The sequence below is a fragment of the Tympanuchus pallidicinctus genome, unplaced genomic scaffold, assembly GCF_026119805.1.
Source record: "Tympanuchus pallidicinctus isolate F22 unplaced genomic scaffold, pur_lepc_1.0 scaffold22, whole genome shotgun sequence".
Taxonomy (NCBI): Eukaryota; Metazoa; Chordata; class Aves; order Galliformes; family Phasianidae; genus Tympanuchus; species Tympanuchus pallidicinctus.
This window is the reverse complement of record NW_026294739.1, coordinates 36,762,276-36,778,928: the sequence shown is the minus strand read 5'-3', so window position 1 is coordinate 36,778,928 and position 16,653 is coordinate 36,762,276. Positions and strand designations below refer to the sequence as shown.

The 16,653-nt window shown below is 39.7% G+C and overlaps 1 protein-coding gene across 2 annotated transcripts in view; it reads right to left on the bottom strand.

Moving 5' to 3' along the window:
- The window catches only part of NKD1 (NKD inhibitor of WNT signaling pathway 1), a 108,684-nt gene that overhangs the window by 34,375 nt on the left and 57,656 nt on the right, over window positions 1–16,653 (bottom strand). For both annotated transcript variants that reach the window (XM_052686190.1, XM_052686189.1), the window contains one exon: window positions 9,348–9,405. In XM_052686190.1, coding sequence (XP_052542150.1) covers window positions 9,348–9,405 — 58 coding nt within the window. The remainder of the gene's footprint in view (window positions 1–9,347; window positions 9,406–16,653) is intronic.

The following is a 16,653-nucleotide window of genomic DNA, read 5'->3' as shown; positions in this document are numbered from 1 at the left end:
ATCTAACGAGAGCAGCTGGACTCTGAGCTCTTTCAAGAGCAGAAACGTTGCTTCAGGTCCATTTCCACAGCCCCATAGTACTGCATTTATTATTTGCTTTTACTCACAAACTCGTTGTGGTTACAAAAAAAAAATCCAACCATACACATACACAAAAAGAAAACAAAACAAAACAAAACAAAAAACCAACCCTCTTCCAAACAAATTACATTTTATCTTTTTCTCCACAGGAGAATAAGGTTGACTGCTACTTGTGCTTTGAGGTTTGGATATGATTGAGATGAAACATCTGTTGAGAAAAAAGGTGTGGGGCAGACTTTTTTCTGCTAAAAATATCATGTCTTTTTTTTTTCCACCAAACTTGAAACATGTGATGAAATTCAACTTTTAAAATATAACCCTGGAGCTACTTGAAACTATAAAAGTCTCCTCAGTATCTGAGGCAAGTCAGAATTTCCACTGTTCAAGCTGGGCTTTTATGAAGAGCAGACTTTAGAAAAAGCTGTAATCTGTCTAGGTAACAAAGGGCACTTGTTCTGCCTGGTGAGGTAAAACTTTGGGTTTCTGTAGCTACTGCAGCAGAAGTGGAGTTGAAGCACACAAAAGCACCCTGACTGATACACACTTTGAATTTGGAATAGCAACGGGCAAAAGCAATATGCCTTTCACTGAAATTGCCTCTGTATGTCTGCATGTAATTGCTTGTGTGTTTGTAAGGTTCAGAAGATGACAGGTTGTTGTGTCTCAGCTCTCCAGCGCTAAGGTTCAGGCAGTTCCCTAGCTTGGCAGCTATCTAGCCATCCATATAAAATGATGACTCCTGAATTAAATGCCAGCTAGATAGCTCCTACTTCTAAATGCATGACAGAAATACAAGAACTATTTAATCCTGCCATAAACCGTACCCTCACATCAGGCACACAGAGATAGGAAACCCCTCCAGGTGGGAGGGCCTTACAGGAGCATGCACACAGGATCTAAACAAAAGCCTATTGAAGAAAGCTATCAAAATCTCAGCAAAAGGAGGGCTCTGAAACTTGCTTTCCAGACTGTGTCGAGGTCAAGTCAAGCACAAGAGAATGGGCAACGTTAGGAATATCTGGGAGTTAAAGCAGGACTTGTTGCCTACTGAATACAGTATTCAAGGTTTGTAAAATGAATTTTATGTTTCACGTAAAGGCCAGAGGTTTGAAATGAATATATTATCTCCTGAAATAGCAAAGGCCAAAACTTACTTCAATTACAAGAGCAAAACCTGGAATAATTCCATGAACACCAGCATTATCTGGCCCCAAATCTTTGCCTGGAAATATGCTCTAGTTTCACATGGGTAAAAAAGAGAGAGTCACAAGAGATTCAGAGAAGAATGGCATTTTGACTCACTTTTCAAAAACATGTTTAATAAAACCTCCACGATCTGTGGTCAAAGCTACAAGAAAAATAACTGGTAATAATCGTTGCTGGGAAATTAAAAGTAGAAAAGGATCTTTGTTCTTCAAGTAGAATAAATGAAACCACTGGTATTCATCATGTTTCCAAAGAAATTGTTTTCAAACTCCAAACTGACTTGTTCCCATATTTCATTCTTTGTTCTCGGTGGTGTATGTCCTGGGGCAAAGTTCAAGAACATTTTTATACTGCTGTACGCTTACAGTGACATACCTTTACCTCTGCACCACACAAGAGATCTCTCCCAAATGCTCTTGAGATCATCAGTTTGCCATGTGTACCTGATGGCATACCTGGCACCCGAGCCCCAGCTTCCCAGAGCAGTCACCACAGCTGAGGCAGGAGAGCAGGAACTGGCAGAGCTGGCTAGCTGTAACCCAGCCACCTGGGTTGGTGATAACTGTTTGACAGCCCTACCCCTGCAGTGGGCAGCCAGCTGTGCACCAGCATGCACTCCTGTAAGCACAGTGATTGCTCCCCACTCTATGTGAGAGGATATGGATATGCCTACACATGCTCCTTCTCTGAATCACGATATTGACATCTTGAGGAAAACGTCAATGTCCCAGACTGATTTGGTGAGTCCTGATTACTCAGGCCCAGTACTTTTATCCCTCACGCACAGAGCATGAGTGTCACATCACTGGTACCCATTTCTTGGCCCTATCTCAGCCCTCCTACACAGAGCTTCCCTCAGGCTTCATACACTAGTGTGAACTAGCAGCTGGATGCCATGGTCTGCTGTCTAAGCTCACTTCTGGGATGTGGAAGGTAATTGCTATAGTGTCCCTCTCTTTGATGAGATCTCCTAAGCTATTTCCTTTTGCTCTTTTTTTCTCCTCCTTCTCATATGCATCCTTGAGGAGAAGCAACCCAACTAACAGCCAGACTTAAGTTTTCATCAGTTACAGTCCCAGGAGACTTTTTGTCTCCTAGCAAACTAGTTCATGACTGCCACAGAGCTGTGAGTGAATGAATATACTTATTGTTAATTGATCATTTTTAATGACAACTCAAAAGGAGCATTAGCTTCTCTATTCAAGTAGGAAAAGCTGCAGTCTCATGTAAAAGGAAAAACTATAGAAAACTAATATTGTTATAAATGCTCAAACAGAAATATAATGTTATTTTAAAAGCTTTCCATGTGTAAGGTGTTCACTAAGTGTCAACTTTTTGCTTCTTGAAGTACTTCTTGATTTCCCTTTTCATTACCTTGGTTTTCTACAGAAATACTTTCTATACTTCACACAAAATTAATATTAAAATCTGGCTTTCTTCAGTCACCATAAAGAACAGAGACCACTTGTAACTTAGGAAAGTTTTACTGTGTAGTATATTTTCAAATCCTCTCTCCATAACATTCTAAGGGATAGAAGAACAGGCACAGATGCAAGAAATCCTGGGCTCTGTTCTCAGCTCTGCCATTGTGTTCTTGCATTGAGGAATAAAAATCTCCCAGGGCTGCTGAATGATCTGAATATAGAGATCGCTGTAGAACTATTACTTACAGCAGGTGTGATCTCCCCAGTCCAATGCAGAGAATTAATAACCAGATCAAAATCCTCAAACTACAAACAAAACACACTTTATCAAAAGCAACCAGGTGGCACCAGCAGGAGCTGGGGGGCTGGAAGCTACACAGACAGATACCCGTGCACAGGGAACAGAGCAGCAGGGCATGTTCCCTCTGCACAGCAGTGGCTCAGTGCGAGGGGCAGGCTCACCTCTGAGGTGACAGAACAGCCCCCCTTTCAGCACCGTTCTGTGCTCTGCTTGCCAGCATGGATAGGAGCTGTTAGACAGCACAGAGGGCTGTTTTGGAAATACCTGGAGACCACTAAGTCATTGCATGCAGCTACAGACAGCCATTGGATGGCAACAGCCTTTCATCACTACTGACCTGGCTGCACTTGAAACAGCAGCTCCAGAAGTAAAAGCTTCTGATCCAAATACCACCCCCCCTCAAATGGAACAGCTAATGTTAAGAAGCACTTGTACAATTAAAAAAAAATAAAAAATTAAGTGCCTTATGCCATAAGATTTTCCTCCCACTCATGGCAAACAGCCTACCTGCTTTTATAATTTCCTGGATCTGTGTATGACCACAGGAAAACTTCTGCTAATCCTACCAGTCTCATGTTCTTTGGTGACTTTTATTCTAGCTGCCAAACTAAGCAGTTTTCTCTTGGCACTTTCCACTGCTCCTTTCCCCTCCTCCCTCTGTGTTCTTTGGTACTTCTTCCAGCTCACGGTCACTGGCTTATCAGCTGCCAGTCCGGCAGGGACTGGTTGTGTGTTGGACACGGGTGGCTGGTACCAGTGGGACAGCCTGAAGCTGAAGGTATCTCTCAAATTTATTTCATCTTGTTTTATGTAGTAGAAAAGAGTACATTGGAAATACTTTGACAAATGAAAAACTTCAACCAGTGAGCAAATGATCATCAGACAGAGGCAGTCATGTAGCATATACCTGTATACAGCAAATCCATGGTAAGAGAGGAGAATTAGCAACAAGTCATTAAAATGCTGAATTCATATGCATACTAGACTGACCACAGGAGTGCTTTTATGGCAGAATTATTTGCCCTGTTTGCAATATCAGTGGTGAACAGGTGTCTGGTAAAAGAGCATGACAGGAAAACAAAAATACATCAATAGTACTGAGTAATAACAACGTTAAGATAAAGCAACTTCATTTGTGTACAAGATGCACTCTGTGTTTTTATAGATATACTGATGTTTTGTGAAAATAGGAAAGTATTTATGCCTTAGAAAATAAATGAAAAAACATAATAAACAGAGCATTAACTGGGAAGGTGCATGCAGCTCAAAAAAACTGCCTTTTGTTACAGACTCATAGCTCAGTCTAGCAGATTACACAAAGGTGTTGCAACTAAAATGAACAAAAAAGTAAAGCAAGAAGTGTATTGCATGCAAATTGCATTTCCATAGCATGCTTGGTGCATTCCCAACCTTTTGTCAAGAGAAAAATAATCAAGACGTCATCCTTGACTAGCAAATGAAACAGGGCACAGATTGCTATCAGATGAGGCAGCTCCTCTGACAGGTATAGGAGTAGACTGATCTGACAGATGTGTAAGATTTCTAGTTAGCAGAAACACTTAAGTCATCATTTTCAAGAGAATGGTGACATGAGAAATTACATCACCAAATATCCAATTTGAGTGATAAGTTTTGTGTCTCCTGAGCTTACAGATTTCACCTTCAACTTCAGAAGGCAGCTGATGAGGACTGATAGCTATATCCCACTGGGTTCTAAAGAGATTGCATTGCCAAAAGAAGGAAATTGCCTCTTTTCTGTGATCAGCCTCTGTCAGAGTGGGAAATTCCTGCTACTGGTTCAGAAATCACAGGCAGGGAAAAAACAGGGTTCAGATGTTCAGATGACAGTCCACTTCATACAGACACAGAGTAGTCAGATAAGAAAACTCTCTTGTCCACAGGCTTAGCTGTAACCATTTCCCAAAAGCTCAGGGGAAAGGAGGTGAAAAACGAAAAGAGAAAGAGCAGGTCTCTCAAATGATTCATTAAGAAGCTTGCTTATACCTTGAAGAGCAGAGATACAACTGGGTGTCACAACTGAACACATTAACAACTGAAAAAAAACAGGTAACTTTGAGCCACCTGTGTATCACCATGATGGAGGAGGGACTTGCTATTTGACACCATTTTCTGTTCCTGCCTGCCATTTTGGCTTTCCCACTGAGATGAAATAAAAAATATCTCTTAACATCCGTGCTAGTTTTTCAACTTCTTCCAGAGTCATCCCCAGTCAATTCAGTTCCACTGAGATACTATTCTAACTAGCGATGAGGAAAGTCCATGCTCTTAGTTACTCTAACTGGGAAGACTGAAGCACAAGCTTCCTATGCAGATACCACTGGACAGCAAATTTATATGAACAAGTGTGAGAAGTGTATACATAGCCATGGCAGAGTGCACATCAGAAGTACTCTGACAAATGAAAGTCTCTGAAATGGAGAGAGCACTGGTAACGTTGGAATGAATGTTGCAAATAAATCCACTACAGAAACTATCTCTAATTGAATTATTAGTGAAAGAGGAAGAAGGGAATCAGAATATGACTGACTAACATAATAAGAGATAGAGGTTTCCATCAGTCCCTTTCCTATCAAGAAGAATTACCGACCATGTAAGAGAAAATTAAAAAATTCAATTTACAGTAGTTTTCCCCACAGTGAAATCAGAGGCAGGTGCTGGATATAACAGACAATACTGGTCAAACTGTTTCTTTCTGCACAGCACTCAGTAAACAGAGTCGCCACTATTGAGTTCTAACCTCTTGTCATGCAGCAACATTGAGTCAACAATCCGCTCTCATGGCTTAATGCTTTTGATGTTTACTTTGTTCTTTCTATAGTTCAAAAGAAAGCACTAATGCACCAGTCCTCTTACCAAATACAATCTTAATCCCAGAATCCCGAGCCTTTTGCTGTTGGCCAGTTAAGTCTGTTAAGACGAAAGGATTTGATCAAGCTTTACATAACAACACAGAAGTTAAATCCAGCAAAGAGAGCTCTTTTTATCTGTACTGCTCAGACGGCTAAGAGATGAAAAAAAGAGAGGGAGAAAAAAAAGGTAATGAACTTGGCTATGTAAAACAAAATAAGGAATTCAATTATTTCTCTTATTGCCACTTTGTCTTTTCAGTGAGTCTTCTAAAGAACTTGGATTTATTCTCCAATAAGGTCTCCAAGTGTGAAGGCTATAGCTTTCCCTTCACCCAGAAGAACTGTGGCACCTGCTGTGCTTTTTTTTGCAAATCTGCAAAATGTTTCTTTTTCATCAGCAGTTTTCCTGATTTAAAAAATAAATAATTTAAAAATACATATAAAGTAAGCATTGTAGGTCAAAACACTATAAGAAGAGGAAAATGATTTTGTACTTGGGAAACAGATGGACAGCTTAGAGGAAAGGTGGGACATCAATCATTTCGAGTAATTAATACTATATAATACTTCTAATGTGAAATCTTTATTTTTTTTCCCCTTAAACTAATTGTCCCCATCCCTACTGTGTATTTATAAAGGCAGAACACAGTGCAGTGATGATATGTGGTAGAGCTGGGATCAAGACTTTGTTTTTCCACTCGTGTCCTTTGTGAGAGTTGCCCAATTAACCATTTCTCAGCGTGTCACATCTCCCTGTCTCTGAAGCTAGTTACCAAATCTTTTGGATTACATGAATACATAGATACAAAACATGTTGCACCTGTACATATGTAAAGATTGTGATGTCAGCTACTTCATAAGAAATGAGGTGCATCAGAAGTAAAAATGCAAAACTGCTCTTGCTGGTATTAAGCTGGAAAGCCTAAAAATAAATCTAATAAAAACAGTCCTGTTGCTGACTAGTTTAAAAATATTGTTTATTGTATATTCTGACTGCTAAGTAAGACAGTTCTTCACAACAACTAAGAAATAATTAGAGGTAAGCAAAAGAAAGAATAAGACAGAAAAAAATCAAGTTATTCACCTTGTTGGCACTTAATATCCTGTATCAAGTAACTGCTACTATAATTCTGAAAATTAGTAAGCCACCCTTTACTACAGTTACATCCTACTACAAGCAGAAGAGAAAACTGTAGTGATGCTAATAATGAAACATTTTGTTGTGGTTTAACCCAGCAGGTGGATCAGCACCACACAGTCATTCGCTCACTCCCCCCCTTCCCAGTGGGATGAAGGAGAAAATAAATAAAAAATCCAAACAAGTAGAACTCCTGGGTTGAGATAAAACTACTTGCTAAGACAGATAAAGGGAAAAGAAAACAGTTACGACTATATGTATATATATACATACATATGCATGTATACAAGAAGTGATGCAGAAGCAATTGCTCACCACCCCCAACCAATGTCCAGCTAGTTCCCCAAGAAGCAGAAGATAGACATTCGTAACATGGACAATCTTTCAAAATCTATTTCAGCGTCCTGCCTTCACCTCCATTTTCTTGTTTCTCCACATTCTGAAGTCACAGACGTGTTTTATCTGGTGTGCACAACATATCCTAAATACATACAAACATTTAATGATCTTAGCTGCAATGTAGATGATGCAGACACAATGCCTTATTCCACTGAAACCTATTTTTCTGTTCAGTGTGAAAAATTACTTTTGCAATGGCTGGTGATCAAAATGAGTTTCCTTCTGGCAGCTCTTTAGGCTTTTTCAGCTCAGTCTCAGCAGCCCCCAAAGAATGACATTACACCACTATTACCTTAAAAGCACTGCCATTTTGCGTCCTTTTTTGATCACAGATAAGAGCAATGTTTTTTGATCACTGGTAAGCAATTTAGAGCAATTGCTTAAGATCTCTTTGCTATGAATCAATCAGTAGTCTCTGGAAGGAACATGATAGCAGAATATTATGGAGAAGGATGCTCCAAAAACCACTCACTTATAGTCAGAGAAGGAAGCAAAAGGCAACTAATGACACAAGTTGATTACTCAAAGGAAATATAGGGAAGATGTCACTAACTTAGTACATAATAAAAATAGTAGTAACAATGAATATGGATATCTTTTGACATGAAAGAAGTGTTTTTGGTATCTGCAGTTTCACCAATAGAAACAATCCCACTTATGTTGTAGAAGCAGGGTACGACTACTAGGCTATCAAAAATACATAATCTCTGTTGTGATTTGAGCTTAAATTTACAACTTGATTCTGGCAATTGGATTTTCCTGCTACTCAAAAGAGAGAGGACCCAACCTAACATCCATACTTTGTAAGCATATTCAGTGCAGCAAATTCTTCCTCAGTTATGAACAATCTGATGCTGCTAAAGAATACGCAGCACATAATTACACACAAAGTATCCCTGACCTCTCTAAGCGCTACCTCCGTCCTCCTTTTATTTAGAGTAATTTATGATCTTAACAATTTAAAATTCAAATCAAAATAAAACAATTTTGTTACAACCCCAGTCATCTTCTCAACAGAAGTGTCGACCACCGGGAGCAAACAACTTGATTACAAAAGGAGTGCACTTTCCAAGTAAAGCTTGACATAGTTTGCTGCTCCAAATGAGTTAGGCAAATTGTTTCCGCTAACCTATAGTAAAAATCTAGCACACAGCCTGTGCAACTACTTGTTATGCTAGAGAGAGTAACTCAGTTTCTGTCAACTCATTTTGTTGTTTGTTGGGAAGAATGATTAACAATGTCATCAAACTAATCTCATCCATTCATCAATCCCCAGTTGTCTAACAGAAGCTCAACTGGTGTGCTCAGCAATGTGTTCTGACCTTACTGAAGGCCCTACCCACTCAAACAGTGATTCTATCCCATTGTGAGGAGAGGCCTAGTCACAGTGGAATAGATGAGATGAGACTTGGAAACAAGAAATTATCTGAAGCAGTGATGACTCCATTCATATTCAAGAGAAGCGTATTGTGTAAGAGTTTCTGATCTTTTATAAATTAATGCAATAGTTTCCAAACTTGGCTTATGCACCACAGAAGGGGGAGCAGCATAGCACAAAACTAAATGCAAACATTTCCAGTGATCACATTCACCACTTCTGCTGGATACAGTAATATTTACCACTGCTATGCTTCCAATGGAAGTACTGGACAAAAATGTTGAGCTCCTTAGCGAATATATTTGGTCTCTATTATATAACTGGTTGACTTTTTTGATAACAGGAGCACAGTGATATGAAATACAGAAATAATAAATAATAATAATAATAATAATAATAAATAAACCCTACTCCCATCACGTCAGTTTTGCCCAGAAAATGAAACATATTAAGAGCTGCACTGTTATACATGCATTCCTATACTGGACGTGTTCGTTGACTTATTCCAATATCCCTTAATATTAACCACAAAGTTTTGTTCTTTAAATACCTTCTAGATGAAAGTGCTCATCACCAATAGAGTCTCTGTAGCCTTCTCCAGACAAATCCTGTTAAAAAAAAGAGAAGAAAAATTAATGACGAGTATATGACATAAAAGGTATCAAGAAGATACACTAGGATTAATTAAAAACACTAAATGCATTAATTAATGCATTAATGAGCATTAATGTCAATTTCCAGAAAAGAAGTCAATGTATCTGGTGCTATTTTAGAATGTTCTGGGCATATTCTAAGACAAAAATTGAATGCAGATAAACAGATTATGTTCCTATACAAGTCCTTTTACAGAATACTTTAATACTTAGCATTTCAACATTCTGTCAATCAAGCAAGATAAAAAACAACTCTGAATGGAAATGATAAAGGAGAAATAAGCCCTTCACTACCCACAGAGGAATGTTATCACTTGGTTCCACCAACAGAAAACTTTCATGTGCCAGAGATCACCCAAGAAAAGCAGATACCAGAGTCTGAAGAGCTGCCTGATACTTCTGTCCTGAAATTAATGAAATTTTGTCAGGCCCAGTATATCTAGTGGAACACAGAAGCAGCGGTCACGGATACTCAGATGATTCTATCTCAAACACAAAAAACAGTTCTCTTATGGTGCTGAAGTTGTAATAAAAGGGCATCAGTTGGATTTGGAGCTAATCCCACTTATAAAGATCCTGAAGAGCATTCTTACGCTCCTATTAGCAGATCATTCCAGCTCCATCTCTCCACACCAGCTAAGCCGTAAGCTATCACAGCTAGCCTTCTATTTTGCCTTCTTCCATTCATTCCAAACACTCCAAGCATTACCATAACATCACTGATCTTACATTACAGTCCGTCTCCTTAGATTTTCTACAAACACTCTGTGCCACTGATAAATATTTATGGTGATGAACAAGGATATGGCCTTGAAAAGTTCAAGTGCTGCACTCACAGCTATTTCAACTTCACCTACAAAAACGTATCAGGAACACAGAGCCAGCATTCTCAGCATTAACCTGGGGACTGTGAGTAGACACCAGGGAGCTTTTGGCACAAGGCGAGAATAAGAGACAAAACTGTGAAAATGAATGCCTGGTTGTGTTCATAGCTTTATCACGATGAACGCAGTTCATCTCTTTTTCCCAAGAAGCTGACAGAGGTTCTTTTCTAACTTGCACATGCCTAAATGTTATTCTTTGAGATTAGTTATCCAAAAGTAACTCAGCCACAAAAGCATGTCTTAGGAACTCTTCAGCTTCAGTTGAAGCATTTTAAAAATCAAGTTCCATAAACAGTGAGATTTGATTGGGGGTTAGCTAGCGCAGAAACCCTGAAAATACTGCTCTCTTCACGAGCAGATACGCTGACATTTGACCCAAAGATAAATTTGACAGCATTAGGAAATGCTGTCAACCTGGTACAGCATGCTGGGATTTAGCATAGCATGTCACTGCTACAACAGCTGTCAGAAGCAAATCACAAAAGCTAGTTTGTTTATTTGAGTTTTTCTTCTAGAAGAAAAGGCCCCTTATAAACAAGTGCTAATTAATATCTATCACTGATTTAAAAATAATGGAAGAAATGGACATAATGAACAAAAAGAGCCAGGAAATGTTGGCGTAACACATCATGTTTCTGCAAGGAAGATGGTCTTTCTGGAAACTTGCAATAGTTATTATACTTTTGTTTAGTAAAATTCCTCCATGTCATCATTTTCCAGGAAGCTCTCAGAGCACAGCCTGATTGCTCTCCCAGACAATGAGATACATACAAGTGACTGCGGGAGCACACATGGCCCTCCTGCTCTGTCCCACAATGGCAAGTATTTAATAACTGCTTTTTTATTGAAGACAGAATTCCTGCTCCCTCCGTCTGGTTCTCTTGGGAAAATATTTCTGATTTTCTGATCAGCAACTATGCAACGAGAAGGTATGACCTTAATGGTGATGCTTCTCTAAGGAGAAAGCTATTTGGTAGTCATCTTCTTTTAATGTTTTAACAAAGCAAACGGTGCATGTGGTTATCAAATGTTGCCTGCCGAAATGCTGTCATTAATACAACCTCTACAAAAATCACAAGTCATTACTTTTTATGATTTTTTCAAAAGATGCCACTTACAAACTAGCACGTATTTGTTGATGGAAAAGGTCCCATCAAGTAACTAGTGCAGAAGAGTGGAGATGAAGGAGAGAAGCAGTAAAGCATTAATATTCTACATGCAAGCTTCCTTAGTTTCTCATTACATGGTTAATCATTACAGTATGTTTCATATTCTAGGCTAGTTTCACTCGTTCTCTAGCTCCTAGTTATTTAAGTCAAAGAGTAGTAACTTAATGCAAGCAAATTTCCAATAAAATAGCTTCCCTTAAATCAAATTATTATAAATCACCGAATTCTAGTGTTTTGATGATGATATTGAACCACAGCAATACTGTTAAACAGCACAGACACAGACAACCCATCCCAAAATCAATGAGTGTATCATTTGAACGTTTTGGTGACTTATTTCATAGAAACGTAGAAGGGACTGGGTTGGAAGAGACCTCAAGGATCATCAAATTCCAAACCCTTGCAACAGGTAGGGCTGTATTTAAGCAGAATTCCTCAACTCCCACTCACATGTGTTCTGTGAGAGTACGATTGTGATCTGTGTTGCCTTTAATAAGCAGGTGAGAAAGGTGTGGGCAACACTTACAATTCTACAGGACGGGAAAATTAAAAGAAAGAAAGAAACCTTATCACTCATCTTATTACCACTAACTCTTCTTTCGAAAAGCCCAGAAGAACAACCAGGATGTCTTTCGCACTACTGAGACACGTGTCACAGACTGATAAACACCAAAGCAAACCTGCTTGAGAAAAGGATTCTGGGTGGTTTATGTAAACTCACATTCAAAAATAAAGTACAAAAGCTAAGCTAGTATCAAAGAAAACAATTCTGACTGCAGCTGGTACTGTAGAAGTATTCTCCCAGTAACCTGCAACAATTCTGTTAATGTGAATAAAACAGTGCATCTACCACTAGTCTAATCCAGAAAGTGAAGGGGAACAATAGGACAGGGTAAACGTCTAAAACAACTCACAGCTCAATAAATTCTAGTGGGAAGAGAACATTATATCTCCAGGAAGAAGCGTGGCTGAGCACAGGGGAAATACAGGAGTGACAGGACAAAGCCACCTGTGCCAGCCCTGCCTCCTGCAGCCATGCCCAAGGGCTCCCCACAAGCTGCAGAGCTGCAGGAGCCATCCCATGGCAGGAGCAGAGCTGGGGAGAGCAAGGCAATGGCATCTGGGTCATAGGTAGCTGTACGTCACTGTCCTGACACCATGTTTTAAATCACAAAGCTGCATTTTCAAACTGGAACACTGAGTCATGTAGCAACCAAAACCAGATGTACCCTGTGAAATACTATATAAGTGAGGTCAGCGAGAACTTGAAAGAAGAAAGAGAAAAAACATTTACGTAGGATTATTTCAGCATGCCACTTCTAGAGGCTGCTAAACAGGAACCCACTGAGAGTAAGCGTCTCTACCTCACCAGGAGCTTCTCTGCTAAAGAAGTTGGCCTCCGCTAGCTACCAGCACAAATCACACAAAACGACTGAAATTCAGTTCTAACATCTGTTTCAAAGCTATGCAGGCAGCTGCCCGGCCCGGATGAAAAGGTCCTCATGTCCCACATGTCCTGATCTGATCGGTGCTGCTGTGCAGGGCTCAGATTGAAGAGGGTGGGGGAAGCGTTAACTAGTGCAACTCCCTCAGAAATGCTGAGCAGCATATTTGTACCCAAGGAATACAAACACTCATGGGAAGCTCCCACATCCCAGTGCTCCCACTCAGCTGGTTACAAGTCAGGCAGTTGTCATTCACATCCTACCTTTACTGAGCAATCAGACTCAATGAATTCTGACTCACTGGGAATTTTATCTTTTTAATCCTATCCTCAGCCCTGACCACCCCACACCGCATTTTCATCAACATGTGTTTCTGGAGACTGAAGGCCAGAAATTCACTCTGTTGCATTAACATTTGACATCCTTCTCCTGAGCTCCCTAAAAAGGCTGCCAGTCAAAGCCTCACCCACCATTCTGCTCATAATACTGTATTCTTTCCTTGCCTTTGCTCCCTTTCTGTTTCATGCTGAGATCAGGTTCCCTGTCTTCACCTTCCAGTCTCTGCGTGGCTGTACTTGCATTCACATCTACCAGCCCCCATGCCCACTGATTCCTTTAATCTTCATCACCACCTGACTCTTCCTGCTTGTCCTGGCTCTGTCTTTCCTTGCTGCTTTCTGCAATACCCAACACCAAGAATACAAGGGCCACAGCGACAGAGTGAAAATAGAGTGTGTGTTTTAGCAAACACATTTGGACTAACACAGTGATTAACAGTTACACTTTTAGAGTAACTAGGTAGAGCTTCATCCATAGATTTATCAGATATATTAAAGGCTAACCCTTAATTTGGGTAGGTTATTGTGACAGCCAGCACATTTCTGAAGTTTGCAACTCCCCACTTCCTGAATTACATCACAGTTAATATTGTGTTAATTCGTATTTTTCAAAAAGCTGTCGCTTTTCTCCAGTATAAAAATGTTGTTCTACCTCTCCTTCTTCAAATATCTCACTGAAATCCTTTGATTTAGCCTAAGATAAGCAATTTTCAACATTTTTGGCAAGAAATATGCACACATTTCCTGTTTTAGTGAAATTCTTATCAAAGTGTCATACTCACCACTTTCCCCAAGTAAAACACGTATAAAGACAAGTTGTCCAGCCAGAAAACTTTACTCCCTACTTTTGCCTATCTGAAGGAAACATGTATTGTGTCCCTTCTTTAATCTTTTACTGATGCAATAAAATCCCAGGACGTTTTGGGAGAGCAAAGTTGAAGAAAGATGTTTCACAACAAGGCTGCAAGGGATAAGATATGTGGTAACTCTTGCTGGAGTAGATTTTAGAGCAGTTTTAAGGGAGCTGCCAATGAGAACGTTATGTCACCTAATATAAACTTCAATTCCTGATGGAAAAATGATCCTGAGAAACAGAGGTCCAAGCAAACAAGGATGGCCTTTGGTCTTTCACGCAAACAACATAAAGGCAATTCACTGAGATTCTGCTTTCTGTAAAGAAAATGTAAAGCGGCTCATCCCTGGAGAAGACAAGGAGACTTCAAAACAGACCAACATTAAAATACACACAACAACTGCAATAATGCCTTTTTTTAAGCAGAAGCAGTATGCTCAACTTCTGCAATGTTTTCTTCCTCTGAAATATGAACCTGGTGTTCTGTGATCCATTACAGCTGGGTTTTTCTTCCTCTATTAAGCATGGAAGCTTCTCTCAGATAAAATTTCTTCATTATATGATCACAGCAGGTACAGATGTTAAGAAAACAGATTTCTCCTCTAACATCTCCGATAAGTGATCTTGAGTGAGTTAAGCTGCCATGGTTTAGCGTTTTACTGCCTCATCTGTCAATATGGCCTCTGTGCTTGTAGTCAATGTCTTCTTAGTAGAGACAGTGGAACACAATGAGTGCACCACTAAGCTACGGAAATTCCCCCATTAGAACCCTAGCACAAGGTCCACGCTAAGAAGCCAGCCCCAAAACTACAATGGTGAAGCACACAGATGCATTCAATTTGGCTGCCTCTGCTCTAGTAGCAGTAACTCCCAGCCACAATAATGCAGAGGTAATGGTTGAAATCAATATCCCTAAATCCACTGATTTGCCAGAATTAGAATCTCCCAGGCTCATCTCACAGATGGTGACTAAAGAGCAATTCCAGTTTACGGCCCAGTAGCGAGAAGACAAAGACCAAAAGAACACCTAATCTCCAGTCACAAAGGATCATGGACTACTAGAGACTTCTTATGCAAGAAATACTCCTAATGTCTTTCAGATCCTGTTACAGACTCTCCAATGGGTACAAGGAGTAGCTGCACCATACACTTTTAAGGATACCCCATAGTTAGGAACATGAGGCTGGCAAGGAAGTGGAAGCAGTAGGATACTCACACAAAAGCCTTCAAGAAGGATGCCTGACTAAGAAGGTGAATGTGATACTTTCTGCTCCAGACCTGCAACTGCAAACAGTTGCAACCTCTTTTGCTGAGTCCAACACCTGGACAAGGCTTTTATCAGGATGAAACACAACTTTTTTGTATTCTTTTGATTTATTTGTTTTTTAATCTATGAAAATCAGGTAGTACCAGTACTGAAACATGCTGTTTGCAGGTAGCTTTTTTGTCTCTGTTGCAGCGGGTAAATGGACATCCTCTTTTAGTGGCCAGTCACCAACCAGCAGATTTAACTTGAACCATAAGATTCCTGTGCTCTATGCAAGGCAAGTGAGAAGTGAGTATGCATCCTGTGCAATGGATGGAAAACAAAGAAGCCAACAGATAAAATTATCCACTATTAAAACCTGTAGATATCCAGAAGATGCACCTAGGGGGCAGTCTGCTTTAGATGGCTCCAGTTTCATGACAGAATGTGAATGTTCCTGTACTCTTTGAGCTTGTATTTCATGATGTTTAGAAACTCTTGCTAGCTGTTGGATAGTGGCATCTTTCATTAACATGATTACTACAGTTTTAGAACCATTATGGCTTCTTTTCAAGGTGATAGGGTGAGGCCTGGTTTTTCAAGAACTTCTGCCAGATTACATATTATATAATAGAAAGCAATTACATGAGTGAACTGATCTAAGAATTCAGCAGTTACTTTCCAAATGAAGGGTCCAGCCATTTCCAGCCAGAAAAGATCATGAGTCTTTGAGATGAAATGGACTGAAACAAGAAATGACTACTTTCTGCTATATTTAAATTCACTTTGAAGCTACTTCAGAAGGATAAATGAACTCAACTCTAAAGATTCAGCTATTTACTTTGCTTTATTCTTCTAGCTATCCTCTGGCCTCCTTCCTGATTGCAAAATCAATTGTCCCATTTCCCCCAAGATCACTTCTTCAATATTGATTACTGTGATGTACAAGTCTAAGGACATGAAGGAAAGAAGACAAATCTTCATCTAACTTCCAGCCTGGAGAACCACAGTAACTTCTCCAAATTACTCATTCTGAGCTTCTTTCTCCTTTATGGCAGACAGATGGACATGGCTATGTATCAAATCTGGTTTTCTGTTCAACTTTTTTTGCAATAGATTCAGTTACCAAGAAACTCTTTAATAAATAGACTTCAGTGCATCGAGGTGATTTTACCCAGGCACATGCTGAGAAAAAAGTTTGCAGAACAAAGCTGCAGAGCTTGACTACAGAATAACTCACTAATTTAAGATGCAGTCACTGAAAACTC